Source organism: Macrotis lagotis, chromosome X, assembly GCF_037893015.1.
Source record: "Macrotis lagotis isolate mMagLag1 chromosome X, bilby.v1.9.chrom.fasta, whole genome shotgun sequence".
In the NCBI taxonomy this organism is placed as follows: Eukaryota; Metazoa; Chordata; class Mammalia; order Peramelemorphia; family Peramelidae; genus Macrotis; species Macrotis lagotis.
The window spans coordinates 124,789,960-124,805,245 of NC_133666.1; the positions used below are offsets into that span (position 1 = coordinate 124,789,960).

At 34.3% G+C, this 15,286-nt stretch overlaps 1 protein-coding gene across 8 annotated transcripts in view; it reads left to right on the top strand.

Annotated features, from left to right (window-relative positions):
* LOC141502677 (phospholipid-transporting ATPase ABCA3-like) overlaps positions 1-15,286 on the top strand; it is a 312,244-nt gene that overhangs the window by 106,519 nt on the left and 190,439 nt on the right. For 7 of the 8 annotated variants that reach the window (XM_074207528.1, XM_074207521.1, XM_074207520.1 and 4 more), the window contains one exon: positions 14,583-14,844. The exons of the other annotated variant lie outside the window; for it this stretch is intronic. In XM_074207528.1, coding sequence (XP_074063629.1) covers positions 14,583-14,844 — 262 coding nt within the window. The remainder of the gene's footprint in view (positions 1-14,582; positions 14,845-15,286) is intronic. 8 annotated transcript variants of the gene reach the window in all.

Consider the following 15,286-nt stretch of genomic DNA (forward strand, 5'->3'; position numbering starts at 1 on the left):
CTCTCCCTTCCCAGTCCCACCAAAGAGGTGGAAATACAGGATATGTAAGCAGTAGTGTAGAGAAGTAAAGAAGAGAGGGAACCAGGATCAGATGCCTGGGGTGTGTGTGGAGCTGCTCCAGGCAAAAAAAGGAAAAGCTACCGGCATCTTAATTGGGGTCAGTTCTGGTCCCCAAAAGTTACTTGGAGTAGGGTTTGAGGCCTCTAATGAGTGACTTTTCCCCACAGATGAGGAAACTAAAAGAGTGTTAAGGTTCAAGCCTTGGGAGAGGGCACCATCAAAGGGAAGAAGGAAGAAAGTAAATGATAGAAAATCAAAAAGGAAAAAAATTGCCAGAAATCTAAGGAGGGAAGAGCTCCATTAAAAATTTTTAAGAGCAATCAGTTAAAACAGAGACATATTAAAATGGAAATAAAGATGGCCACTGGAATGTCTGAAGGACTTCAAACATTTCTGAATAAATATTACAAGAAAAAAAGAAATTGAACTCAACTCTTGATGAGTCAGAGAACCCTAAGAGCACTAAGTAACCAAAGGATGTTTACCAAATTGGTCAAAAGGAAAATAAAAAATTTTCAAACATAAATTATAGCTAGCATGGCAAAAATAAATAGAAAAACTTGAATGCACAGTGATAAACCTAATCAAAGAAGCAAAAGAGAAAACTTTTTGAAATGCAAATATATAGAAGTAGACAATCTGGAAGAGAAGCAGAAAGAATAAATGTTAAAAGATACTATCTTGGGGTAGCTAGGTGGCTCAGTGGATAGAGCACCAGCCCTGGAGTCTGAAGTACATGAGTTCAAATGGGGCCTCAGACACTTAATAATTTCCTAGCTGTGTGGCCTTGGGCAAGCCACTTAACCCCATTGCTTTGCAAAAAATCTAAAAAACAAAAAAAACCCAACAACAAACAAAACTTGAACACAGAAAACAAACTACCAAAGAAGAAAGACCTTCAATTAAAGGGAAAAAATTCAAATAATACTAGACTATTCTCCTGCCATGAGAAACCACAGAAGGGAATGGAATAATATATTTTGAAATGCAAAAGTGCTTGCACAATTAATTTAATAAATGGCCCCATTTCTCTAGGGACTATTTAAAGAGAAAAAAATAGAAAAAAAAAGAACCCAGTGGGATTGAAGACATTAGCAACAGCAAAATTACAGTAATACATGACTAATGGTGTCTTTCTAAAAAAAAAACACAAGGAGATAATGATGGTAGGGAATTTTGGTTTGTTTTTTTTTTATTCTAACTTATTTATTATTGAATTTTACAATTTTCCCCCAATCTCATTTCCCTCCTCCCACCCTCCCCAACAAAAGGCAGTCTATTAGTCTTTACATTTTTCCATGGTATGTATTGATCTAAGTTGGATGTGATGAGAGAGAAATCATATCCCTAAGGAAGAAACATAAAGTATAAGAGAGAGCAAAATTATATAATAAGATAATGGTTTGGGGTTTTGTTTTGTTTTTTAAATTAAAGGTCTTTGGTCTTTGTTCAAACTCCACAATTCCTTCTCTGGATACAGATGGAATTCTCCATCACAGATACCCCAAAATTGGGCCTGATTGTTGCACTGCTGGAATGAGCAATTTTATTAAGGTTAACCATCACCTCTCATGTTGGTTACTTAGTGCTCTTTTGGGAACCAGTGTTCTTCTGGTTTTGCTCATCTCACTCAAGCATCAGGTCATGCAAATACTTTCAGGCTTCCCTGAATTTCCATCCCTCCTGATTTCTAATAGAACAATAGTGTTCCATTACATCCATATACCACAGTTTGATAAGCTTTTCCCCAATTGAAGGACATTCACTTAATTTCTAATTCTTTGCCACCACAAACAGGGCTGCTATGAACATTTTTGTGCAAGTGATGTTTTTACCCTTTTTTCATCATCTCTTCAGGATTATAGACCCAGTAGTGGTATTGCTAGATCAAAGGGTATGCACATTTTTGTTGCCCTTTGGGAGTAATTCCAATTTGCTCTCCAAAAATGAGTTCACAGCTCCACCAACAATGCATTAGTGTTCCAGATTACCCACATCCCTTCCAACACTGATCATTGACCTTTCTGGTCATATTGGTCAGTCTGAGAGGTGTAAGGTGGTACCTCAGAGATGCTTTAATTTGCATTTCTCTAATAGTGTTTTAGAGCAATTTTTCATATGACTATGGATTGCTTTGATTTCCTCATCTATAAATCAGGGAGGGGGATTTTAAATCAGAGAAATCATGGAGGAAAATAAGACCTGAAATAATATTTGAACTAAATTCCCAAACTCACACCCTACAAAATTGTTTTTGAGCTATTTATTTATAAATGGGAAGACACATAAAAAGGGAGAGGGGAAATAGAAGTTTGAGGTAATGTACATTATACCTTTAACAGGTCAATGGTAAATGATGAATAGTATCTGAGGGAAACAGGTACTACCAAAGAGTCTGTGAGATGGAAAATGGAAGAATTAAAATAAAAGAAAATCATTTTTCAGTGAAGAAAGAAGATCCTTCTGAAAAGCATTTTCATGATAAAAATGATAGATTCTACAATGGCAGATGAGGACCTTACAATGGAGATACCCTATAGGGGTGCTTTGATCACTTAGAGGAACTTCCTATTCTTTATTTTATCCACACCTCTAATAGTCCCTCTCTTATCATCCTCCTTCAGGAAAAGGATAATGTTGGAGGCAAACAGTATTCAAGACAGGAAGACATGGGCACAGAAAGAAAATTTCATGACAAATGGGAAAGAAAATGATTATGCAGTGAGTAGGGAGTAGAAATTACAATTGAGACAGAGGAAAATTTCTATCTTTTGTGGGAATTAATAATTTTAAGAGTATAGCCAATTGGAAAAAAAAGAAAGGGTTCAAGATCCAAAATCTAGACACTGTTAGAAGAGATAATTCAAAGTAGGTACTTTAGAAGCTTTAATGAGAAAAAAAAAGACTAAAGAAAGAATAAATAAGTATAAGAAACACAATCAGAGGAGTAGAAGGTTAAAATAGACAAGAAAGAATAAGGAGGAAATGAATTTTAGAAAAATGTTCAAAAAATAAAAAAAACTTTAACACTATTGCAGAGGAGGAAAGGAAGAGAGAATTTTACTAATGAACTATTTTAAAAAGGATTTAGATAACTAAATAAAATGAATAGAAAAGAATAATTAAGTAAAACCACAAAACAGGGAAATGGTGACAAATGAAAAAGATGGAGGGACTTAAGGATGAGAGGAAGAGTAGAAATTTGATATAAAAACACAAGATTCCAGAGAAATATAAAAAAGTAAACATGAGTAGGCAGTCATAAAAGATTAAAGATTAAAATGTTTTTACATTCTTAAACATGGAGATGAAAGAAATATCCCTTCAGAACTCTATCTGGGGTCATAAAGAGTCAAATTAAACAATCTACAAGTGATTCTGTTATGTTTTGATGCTCTTAAAAGAATTTAGAAAGTATGGAAAGAGTAATATCCTGGGAAAGGAAGAATGGGGAAATTATCTCACAAAAATAAAAAATGCGAGTATAACAAGGAACAGGGAGAAGGGGAGAAGGAATGATAACTGAATCTCAAACTCATCTGAATTGTTCCAAGATGGGAAGAATAAATATATTCATAGCTGGATACAAAAATAGATTCTATCTAAAAAATAATGGAGATGAAGGTGAAAATGGGAAAGATTTGATCAACTACCTTAGTCTGAAATAAACAAAAAAAAATTCTTGAAGTGAGGGAAGAGATAGGAAGAAAAGGAAAAGACTGAAGGAAAGAAATCAAAAATTAACAAACACCGATGTTAATGGAATGAGCTCCTCTGTGAGGAATGGTTGGTTCTTGTCCTTCATTATTGAAGAAGATCAAAATGACATCATTATGTTTGAGACAAATTACAGTATGTCTGACTGTGATTGATCAGATCAATATGAATTCGGAATGCTCTCCTACAGGTTGGGCACCCATCCGTCCACCTGGGATGGGTAACTTATGAATATCATGTTTCCTTTGAGCTGCTTCAATTCTGCTTTCTCCTAGAGGGCAACACCCTCACTGATGAGGGCATGCCATGGGTCCTGTGCCAGTGTCTCCCATACTATACAATCAATTCTAAAGTTCTTCAATGAAACCTTCAGGGTGTCTCAGTATCTCCTTTCTGACCCCTTTGTAAGCACTTGCCCTATGTGAGTTCTCCATAAAATTTTTTTTTGCCAAGTGTATGTTTGGCATTCTAATAACGTGTCCAGTCCATTGTAGTTGCACTCTCTGTAGTAATATTGGATTGCTAGGTAGGTTAGCTTGAGAAGGACCTAAGATAACAGAATAAATTCTAAATCAAAATCCAAAAAAATGTTATTTAAAAGAAAATATATTTGAAACATACATACAGATTTAAAATAAGGAACTTTGCTTTAGCAAAGTAAGCAGAGGTAATCATCATAATCTCAGACAAAGTAAAAGCAAAAACAGACCTACTTAAAAGAGATAAACAAGAAAACTTCATTTTGCTGAAAAATATGTAGTATGATTATCAGTATTAAGCATCTGCATACATTAAATATCACAATTCTTACAGGAAAAGCTATATTATGAGAACAAACGGACAGTTAAACCATAATAATGAGAAAGAAAAGTATATTCTTATTTCTTAGCTATGAATAACACCTTCACAAAAATTGACATTATTAATGCTCAGCTATAAAATATCATTTACCATCATTGATGCAATAAAATCACATTTGGTAATTCAAAATTCATTGAAGTAAGATTAAAAATTAATTTAAAGTTTAATAATATAAAAGAATGGGTGAATAAAAAAGATAATGAAAACAGTTTCATTAAAAATATCAACAATATGACAACAAACCAAAATTTTAGAGGATCCAGTCAAAGAAATACTCAGAGGAAAATTTATATTTCTAAATACTTTTATCATTAAGAGAGAAAGCGACTTGGGCAAACAGTTAAAAAAACAAACAGGCTATAAATGCAGCAAATTAAAATTTTCTATTTAAATACAAAAATAGAAATCATTGGGGTTTTTAAATACATTCTTTTTTTTTCATTTTAAATAAGGGGTTTTTTATTGTTGGATCCATGGACACTCAAAAGATCCCTGAATAGATTTCCAGAGGATCTATGAACTTATGTGTAGGGGAAAAAATTATGTCTTTATTTTTTAGTAATTTCTAATTAACATTTCGAAATCTTCAATCTTTTTAAAACTTTATTCTGAGAAGAGGTCCATAGGCTTCACTGTTCTGCCAAAAGAAGTCCATGACACAAAAAAGACTAAGAATCCCTGTTTGCATAGCTTAATAAGTGTGCTTAACTTAGGAGACTTTTTCCTCTGCATTACCGCTTTTTTCTATTTCAGCCATTTGGCAGAGGCTAATGATTAATTTGGACCCTTACCAATAAGAAATCAATTAATCTTTCCCCATGGCATCCTTTAACCCCAATGGTATTTACCATGACTTCATGGTTTGATTATGACATTTCTTTTTTTTATCTTAAATTTATTTTTTATTCTCATTTTGTACAAATTTTTTTTACATTAATAAAATATTCTTGTTTACAAGTCAACAAAATACCCCTCCTCTCCCATGAATATAGATAGACTTGTTTGGGCGAAAAAAGTAAAGGGGAGAGGAAAAAATTAAAATAAAAAAATAATAATAGTAGTAATTGTAGGTATGGCCAGGTGGTGCAATGGATGAAGCAACAGCCCTGGAGGCACGAGCACCCAAGTCCACATCCAGCCTCGTAAACCCAACAATCACCCAGCCGTGTGACATGCAAGCCACCTGATCACCACTGCCCTGCAAAAACCAAAAAAAAAAAAGAAAGAAAAAAAGGCCCAAAATAAAATAAAATAGTAATAATAGTAGGGGTGGCTGGGTGGCAGACAGAGCATTGGCCCTTGAGCCAGGAGCACCTGGGTCCAAATACAGCCCCAGACACCCAAAGATCACCCCGCTATGTGGCCCTAGGCAGGCCATCCAGCCCCACTTGCCCTTCACCCTCACCCAAATAATAACAAAAAATGTGCTTGAGTCTTTGTTCAAACACCAACAACTCTGTCATGGGTGGATCTCATTTTTATGATAAGTCCATCACAAAAGTTATTTCCATATTTTTCCACCGTTACCATTGCTGATCGCAACTCCCTCCTTTCTTATTTCTCCACTACCATGTACTATATTTTCTCTCTCCTTTCACTATGACTCTGCTGTAGGGTCGCTGAGTGGCACAGCAGACAGATCCCTGGTCCTGGGGCCAAGAAGCCCTGAGCCCCCATACCACCCCTTAGGCCCAGAATCCACCTGGCCCTGTGGTCCTGGGCAGGCCTTCCATTTCCAGCCCCTTGCAAGAAGTAAGAAAGAAAATGTGTTATATCTGGCCACTCTCCCCCCATGGTCCATCCTTTCCTCCTTTATTCACAACCCCACTCCCTCCCCCTGCTCCCCCCTCCTTCTTACTCCATATGTCTATACCCCATTGAGTATATTCGCTGTTTCCTCTCCTAGCCATCTCTGATGAGAGCAAAGTTTCCCTCATTCCCCCTTGCCTCCCCTCTTCCATATCATTGCAATAGCTCATTGTAATAAAAAAAATCTTATGTGAAATATTTTGGACTATTCCCCCCCCCTCTCCTTTTTCTTTTTCCCCTTCCATTTCCCTTTTTTCCTATTGACTCCATTTTTACACCATATTTTATCTTCGAATTCAGCTTTCTCCTGTGCTTCAACTATAAAAGCTCTCTCTACTTACTCTATTAACTGAGAAGGTTCATATGAGTATTATCAGTGTCATTTTTCTATGCAGGAATACATGCAGTTCATCCTCATTATGTCCCTCATATTTCCCCCCTCTCCTCCAATCTCCATGCTTCACCTGAGTCCTGTATCTGAAGATCAAACCTTCTGTTCAGCTTTGGCCATTCCAAAAGGAAGCTTTGAAATTCCCCTGGTTCATTGAAAGTCCATCTTTTTCCCTGGAAGAGGACATTCAGCCTTGCTGGGTAGTTGATTCTTGGCTGCATTCTAAGCTCTCTTGCCTTCCGGTATATTATATTCCAAGCCCTACGAGCTTCCAATGTAGCTGCTGCTAAGTCCTGTGTGATCCTGACTGCAGCTCCACGATATTTGAACTGTGTCCTTCTGGCTGCTTGTAATATTTTCTCTTTGACTTAGGAGTTCTGGAACTTGGCTATAATATTCCTAGGGGTTGGTTTTTTGGGATCTCTTTCTCTGGGGGATCGGTGGATTCTCTCCATTTCTATTTTACCCTCTGCTTCTAGAATATCAGGGCAATTTTCCTGTAGTAATTCTTTGAAAATGATGTCAAGGCTCTTTTCCTGATCATGACTTTCAGGTATTCCAATAATTTTTAAATTATCTTCCCTAAGTCTGTTTTCCATATCAGTTGTTTTTTCAATGAGATATTTCACATTTTCTTCTAATTTTTCATTTTTTTGGTTTTGAAGTATTGATTCCTGATTTCTGTTAAATTCATCAATCTCCCTGAATTCTATTCTTTGTCTGAAGGATTTATTCTCCTCAGAGAGTTTCCTTATCTCTCCATCTGGTCGATTTTGCTTTTTAAAGCATTCTTCTCCTCAATAACTTTTTGAACTGTTCTATCCATTTGACCTAAGCTGGTTTTTAGCATGCTATTTTCTTCAGCATTTTTTTGGATTTCCTTGACTAAGCTGCTGACTTCATTTTCTTGTTTTTCCTGCATGTCTCTCCTTTCTTTTCCCAGTTTTTCTTCCAACTCCCTCATTTGATTTTCAAAGTCTTTTTTGAGCTCTATCATAGCCTGAGCCCAATTTCTGTTTTTCTTGGAGTCTTTAGATGCAGGAGCTTGTGCTTCCTCATCTTCAGACTGAGTATTTTGGTCCTTCTTGGGCTCATTTGCAAAATATTTCTCAATAGTCTTCTTTTTGTTTCTCTGCTTGCTCATTTTCCCAGCCTGGGCCTGGTTTGGGGTGTTTCTTGAGCTTTTGGGACACTCCCACAAGGGTCTCAGTGTGTGCGGCTCTGTTCTCCCTCCTGGTCTGTGCATGACCATAAGTGCCCCCCTCTGCCAAGGGGCTGATGTGGGGGGGGGCTGCTGTTCTATGGGGGGGCCTAGACTCTGGTCAGGACCTGAATGTGGTCAGAGCCCCAGAGTCCTGTTTCAGGGGCAGAGGACAGAGCTAGGCAGTCTCTCTTCACTCCCCTGGCTCAGCTCCATGGGCTCATGCCCTGGGGGCTCCTGCTTACCAGCTCCACCTGCTTCTGTTTCCTGGATCAGGGCTGGGGAAAGAGGATGCTGCTTGCTGTGTGCCCTGAGGGCTGGGCTCCACATGCTTGCTCTGGCAGAGGTCCCCCGCTGTTCCCCCACTTTGTGCCCAGGACTCCTCGGGGTGCAGCTCAGGAGACTCCCCCGCTGCTGTGAGCTGAGACCCTCAGCACTCTGGGGCTGCCTCCGGGAGGCTGAGGTTCTTTGTCTCTGGCCGGCCACCCCTCTGGCAGGCCGCCTCTCTGATCCCGGGGAGCAGTCTTTCTGCTCTTTTCCCGGTTACCTTGAGTAGGAGAACTGCCTCACTGGGTCCCTTTGTGGGTTCTGTCTCTCGAAAGTTTAGTTAGAGTCATTAGCTTATGAATTTTATCAGAGAGCTCCTAAGACTCAATTCCTTCTTGTCGCCATCTTGGCTCCGCCCCTAAATACATTCTTTTAAAAAATGTTTTCATGATTTGATATTTTACTTTTTCCCCAATTACATTCTTTTTAAATTTTTTGAGTTCCAGATTTTCTCCCTCACTCCCTACATCCCCCCCCTCATTGAGAAGGCAAGAAATTGGAAATTTGTTATTTATATGCAGTAATACAAAACATTTCCATGTTAATCATGCTGTGAAAGAAAACACAGACCAAAAATAAAACAAAAAAAAAGAAAGTAGAGAAAAAATAAGCTTCAATTTGCATTCAGACTCCATCACTTCTTTCTCTGAAAACGGATATCATTTATAGTTATTACTGTTAATATTCTCCTGGTTCTGCTCATTTCATTTTGCATCTATATTGTTTTTCTGAGAGCATGCTACTCATCATTTCTTAGAGCATTCCATTGTATAGCATTTCTTATAGTAGCCCATCTCAATCATATAGAACTTGTTCAGCTATTCCATAATTGTTGAACATTCCTCAATTTCCAAATCATCACCACTATTAAAAGAGCTGCTATAAATACATACATACATACATACATACATACATACATATATATATATATATATACATATATATATATATATATCCTTTTTTAAAAAAAAATTATGATACAGACCTAGTATTGTTTGGTCAGGGGATATACATGGTTTCATAGTCCTTTGGCCATAAATTAAAATTGCTCTACAGACATGTTAAATCAGTATACAACTTCACCTGCAGTATGTTAGGTCTGTCATTTTTCCCACATCCATTCAATTTTGTCATTTTTTTTCTTTTCTATCATATTAGCCAATATGATATATGTAGAGTGGTAGGTAGCTCAGAAAAGTTTCAATTTACATTTCTTTAATCAATAGGGATTTAAAGCATTTTTTTGACATATGAATTTAGGTAGCTTTGATTGTTTTTTCTGAAACCTGCCTGTTCATACCTTTTGAGCATTCATCAATTGAAGAAAGGATCGTATTTTTATATTTTGACTCAGTAATTTGAGAAATAAGATTTTTATTAGAGAAACTTGATGTAAAATTTTTTCAGTTATTATTATATTATTGTTCCATATTTCTCTTATGTCCTTTCCCCCCTCTCTTTATTCTATCTTCTCATTCCTTTTACTCCAAAATAGAAATTATGAAAATCTAGGAGAGATTAAGAACATTTAAAGAAAAAAACTGAATAATCAGTTAGCTTTTAAGAAAAAAAAAGGATTTCTAGCAACATACTTGTAATCTGATTTTCTTTTTTTAAATTATCAACAATAAAAAGATGAGCTATTTTGCCGAAGTATATGCCAATAATACTGATAATCTAAATGAAATAGATGATCATTTAAAAACATAAATTCCCCACATCAGTAGAGTAGAAAACAATACACAAATTGCCCTATCCTAGAAAATAATTTGAATAATCTATAAATGAGCTCTGAAAGAAAAAAATCAGGAAATTTATCATAAAATTGGGAAGAAGTCTTTTGCCTCAAAAGATTTTATTTCTAAATATTTACAAGAATAATAACCATTCCCCATTTGATAAATGATCAGAGATTTTTTATAGGTCATTTTCTGAGGATGAAATTCAAACTAGCAATAGCCAAATGAAAAAATCCCTGAACAATGGAAATTAAAACAACTTTGATATGCCACCAAACACCCCTCAGATTGATTAAGTTGACAAAAGAAACAATATGATATGTTCTGGGGGGGTTTTGTAGGGGAAAATTACATTCATTTCATTGTTGGTGGAGTTATATAATATATATATATGTATACATATATATGAACATAGTTATATATAACACATAAATGTTATAAATCAATATGGAACTATACCCCAAATATATTAAACTGTGCATACCTTTTGGCCCAGTGATTCTGCTGCTAGGTCTATATCCTAAAAATAATTAAGAAAAGTATTCACATATGCAAATACATGTGAATAAAACTGTAGAAACTGTTTCCTGTGATAGCACAGATCTGGAAATTGAAGTCATACCCATCAATTTGGGAATTCTGATTATTTCATAATACATGAATATGATAGAATACTCTTGTGCTCCTAGAAATTGACAGTTTTAGAGCAAGTGAAGTGAATAGGAGTAGCAGAAAAATTTATATGATTGTAAAGGCAAGCAACTTTGAAAGACTTAGAAACCCTAACAATTATAATGACCAACTACAATTCCTAGATATCTTATGATAAAATGTTTTACCTATTTCTAAATAGAAAGAGAACCTGATTTTTTTTTTAGACTTGGCTCCTGTGGGAATTTATTTTACTTGACTACACATATTTATAATGGTTTTTTATTTTGTTTTTTGCTTTAACAGTGGGGCTAAGGAAATGAGTAGGGAAGGAATTTAGAACCGAAAATAAAACTTTTGTAAAAAAAAATGGAAACATGGTCTTAATATTCAAGATTGTACCAAAAAAATGGAAAAGAATCAGATGACATACAAATTATGATGGGAATTACAAAATTAACATAAATCACTGTGCCTAAATGAATTTTAAAAGATTCATTAAACAAGACTTTAAGAAGTTGAGTGATTTAGTGGGGAAAAAATGTATCAAATTCCTCAACTAAGGGTTTGTTGTCCTAGATATATACTCAACTAATATTAATGTGTGTATTCCCCAATAAATAGGTACTCAAAGAATATGAACAAATAGTTCTCATAAATATTTTGCTGTGAATAGCAAAATAAAAGAATGCTTCAAATAAGTAATGTTATGAGAAATGCTAATGCTGAGATTGTATCCTAAACCCTGAAATTTGACAAAGATGACAGATACAGGAATGATCATGTTGGAAGATCAACATGTTAGTGCATTGTTTATAGATGAATCAGTAAAGCCATAGATATAGCACTCGACTTGGAATCAGAAAGATTCATTTTTATGAATTCAGATCCTGCCTCAGACACTTATTTGTGTGATCCAGGGCAAGTCAATTTAATCCTGTTTTCCTGATTCCTCATCTGTAAAATGAGTTGAAGGAAGAAGCAACCTACTCTAGTATTTTTGCTTAGAAAACCCCAGATGGAATCATGAAGAGTCCAACAACTCAAAGAAAAACATAGCAATCATTTTGTTGGTTGTTTTGGAAAGCATTTGGAATTATGAAAACAAAGTGACTAAAATGCCAATAACAGTTGACATGGAGATTCCAGTACTAGGGTAACCTCCAAAGGATACTGGTGATGCAAAGAGAGCTCTCCATATATATCAAAATAATTATAACATCACTATTTTTGTAGTAGCAAAGAATTGAACCCAATGTAGATGTCCATCATTTGAAAAATGATTAAACAAATTAGGATACATTAATGTAATATATTATTATTATATTAATATTACAACACTTCTGTGTTGTAAGACATGAAGAATTTGTAGAATGGAAATATTTATATGAACTGATGTAGAATGAAGACCCCAAGAAAAGAATATTCAGTGTTTGGAATGTAAAAAGAAAAAATTATAACTACTAAAGAATTAAAAGCTAATATCACAAAATTACATATAAGAACCATGACACCAAGGCAGGCATATGAGTAAACATCCTCATTTTATCCCTTTGAGGAGGTGCAAGGTTTCTGGCTGAAACATTGCTTATGTTTTCAGATTTTTTTTTTTAAAGCATGGATTGGTTTTGTTGAATTTTCACTTATCCCTTCTTTAGATAACTTTAAGAAAAATATTTGTTAGGACAGCTTTTTGGGAATAGGGGATAGGTAGAAAAACAGAGAAAGTTTTTAGTTTTATAACACCAAATGAGATTTATTGACAAAAGAAAATGGAGCAACAGCAAACATTGTCTCAGCCAAGGTAATATCAAATATAGACTTGATTAAAAGTGATAAGAAAACTACATCTTTCTCAAAGATACTCATGACAGTGGAGTGACATCAATATTTAACACATTAACTGAGTGCCTTAATATCTTAGTAATTAATGGAAAAGCCAGGCAAGTTTTAGAGAGCAAATTATAATACTTGAGAAACTATTAATATAGCCTCCTTTTAGAACCTGACAAATCTAATAAAAAGATAAAACACCTGACTAGCATTTTAGAAAAGTTAGATACTATGGGTCTCTGATAATTACTGAATGGGAACAGAAAGTATTCCAATTCCTTAATACTGCATGGCATATATGCAAAAAATTATAAATTTGACTTTTAAAAAATCTTTCCAGTGTGTATTTAATACACACTTTAATAAAATATATTTAATAAAGGACCTTTGAATAAATAATTGAAATTAGAAACTAAATGATTTGGCCATGAAGAATTGGTGAGTAAAGTAATAGATCCTGTGCATAATAGATAGCTTAACAAGAGAAAAATGAGACAACATGCTAACATTTTTAAGATGTAGTCAAACCAGTTTTGAGGAGGAAAATTCATATCTTTAAGCATTTTAATCTAAAAGACAATTAAAATTATAAGAAAACACCAACAAATTTTAGAACTATTAAAAATAAAACCAGAAATTCTGAAAACTGAATAGCTTGAAATTGAAAGCTAAAATAAAAATCCTAACAATAAAATTAAGTGTTTTATGTTTGAAAATATAAGCAAAAGAGTAAACTATGAGCTAGCTTAATTTATAAAAGATAAAAGAAAAACCAAAATGTTACAAAAAAGAAAAAACAAATTGTTACTATCAAAAATGGAAAGAAAATTATAGGAAAATGAAATTATTTTAGATGATAAACTGACAAAAGAAATGGATGATTATTTTATAAAAATTTATAGCTTACATAGATTAACAATCAAGAAATATAGATCTTAAATATTTCAGTCTCATATAAAGAAATGAACTAGCTAAAAATGAAATCCCAGAGGAAAATAGCTTCTGACTAGATGATTTATTTAAAGGCAAGTTCTATCAAAAATTTAAAGTAGAATGAATTCAATAATATATAAATTGTTAGAAAGATAGGAAAAGATGGGATCCTACTCAATTCATTATGTTAAATGAATATGGTCATTGTATCTGCTCCAGGAAGAAACAGCAGAAATTTTAAATTATTGACTAATATCTCTAATCAATACCAAAGAAAACATTTTAAATAAAATGTCAAACAGAAACAAGGAAGATGTAGACAGGCAGTTTAACTTTGAAAATTCATGTTGTATTTATTAAATTCTTTATAAGAAAAGCAAATTATACATGATGGAGGTTCACAGGTTTCTCTTCAGTTATGCAAGATAATGTGGAAATTTTTGGTATTTATAATATCAGAATAAAAGTTTTTTAAAATTTTAAAAAGGTTATTGCAATATTCTAGGTAAGTAGTGATGAGGGCCTGTACTAGGCTTATAACTATGTGAGTAGAAAGAAAGAAATATCTTGAAGGATTTTTTTTTAGGATTTTGAAAGGCATATGGGGTTAAGTGACTTTCCCAAGGCCACACAGCTAGGTGATTATTAAGTGTCTGAGACCGAATTTGAACTGTGGTACTCTATCCACTGCACCACCTAGCAGCCCCAATATCTTGAAGGATATTAAGAGAAGTAAGGACATATGTCCTTAATAGAAACTCAATAATTTATTGAATTATTAAATGAGTTACCTAAGAGAACTCTGTTTTAGTCAGACAGGTGTCATTTCCCAATTTAGCTGATCCATTTCCCCAGGCTAAGCAACTAAAAACATGGGAGGACCTTTTTGGAGTAGAAATATGTAGAATAGTAGAAAAGTATATCTTTTTAAGTTAAAAATCTTGCTACTTTTAAGCAAGGAGAATAATTTGGTATAATGGAATGAAGCTGAGTGAATAGAACTGATTAGATATTTGATGTATTTCTTCTTTGGATTAATACTTTTTTTTCTTTCTTTCAGAAGAGGCATCTGTTTCTTGTTCTCACAGAACTCATTGGGACATTGTTGTTTCCTTTACTTCTTTTGTTTTTTCGCCATGTTATCAAGGAAACTACTCCTCAATCTTATAATTACAGTAGTATTCCCATCAATAAACTACCTGCTTTTTTTGAAAATTTATTTGAGAAGAATACCTGGGAGCTTGTATATGTGCCTTCAGGCAGTAAGGCAGTAAAAACTATTGTTGAGGATGTATATGAATCCATTGGCATTGCTATGAAAGGTTAGAAATTGTGGGGGAGGGGTGGGATGGGAGTGGAATTGTTTCCTTTAGCTCATTTTTTAAATGTAAGGATTCTTATTTTTTTCATCCCTGTCATAACTGTTGACCCTCTTAAGCCAAGATTCCAGATTTTCTGAATGTGAAATTATGAACTGAATAAAGCATAGGAATTCAGATAAAATTCAGGTGAAATTTCTCAGGGTAATCCAGCCTCAAATCATATGTCAGAAAATGAATAGGTTGGACTTGATTGTTTCTAATCTCCCATCCTATGGAATGCTATGAGGAATGCTATAAGGAATGTTATCTGTGGTAATAAGAGTAGCCTTAAATGTGAAGATAAGAATAAAAATTTGGTTAATAGGGAATCTATGGGATATGTTCATGTTATATCATGTGATATGACAAGGTATTAACCAGAAGGAAAGGAAACTGGGGAAAT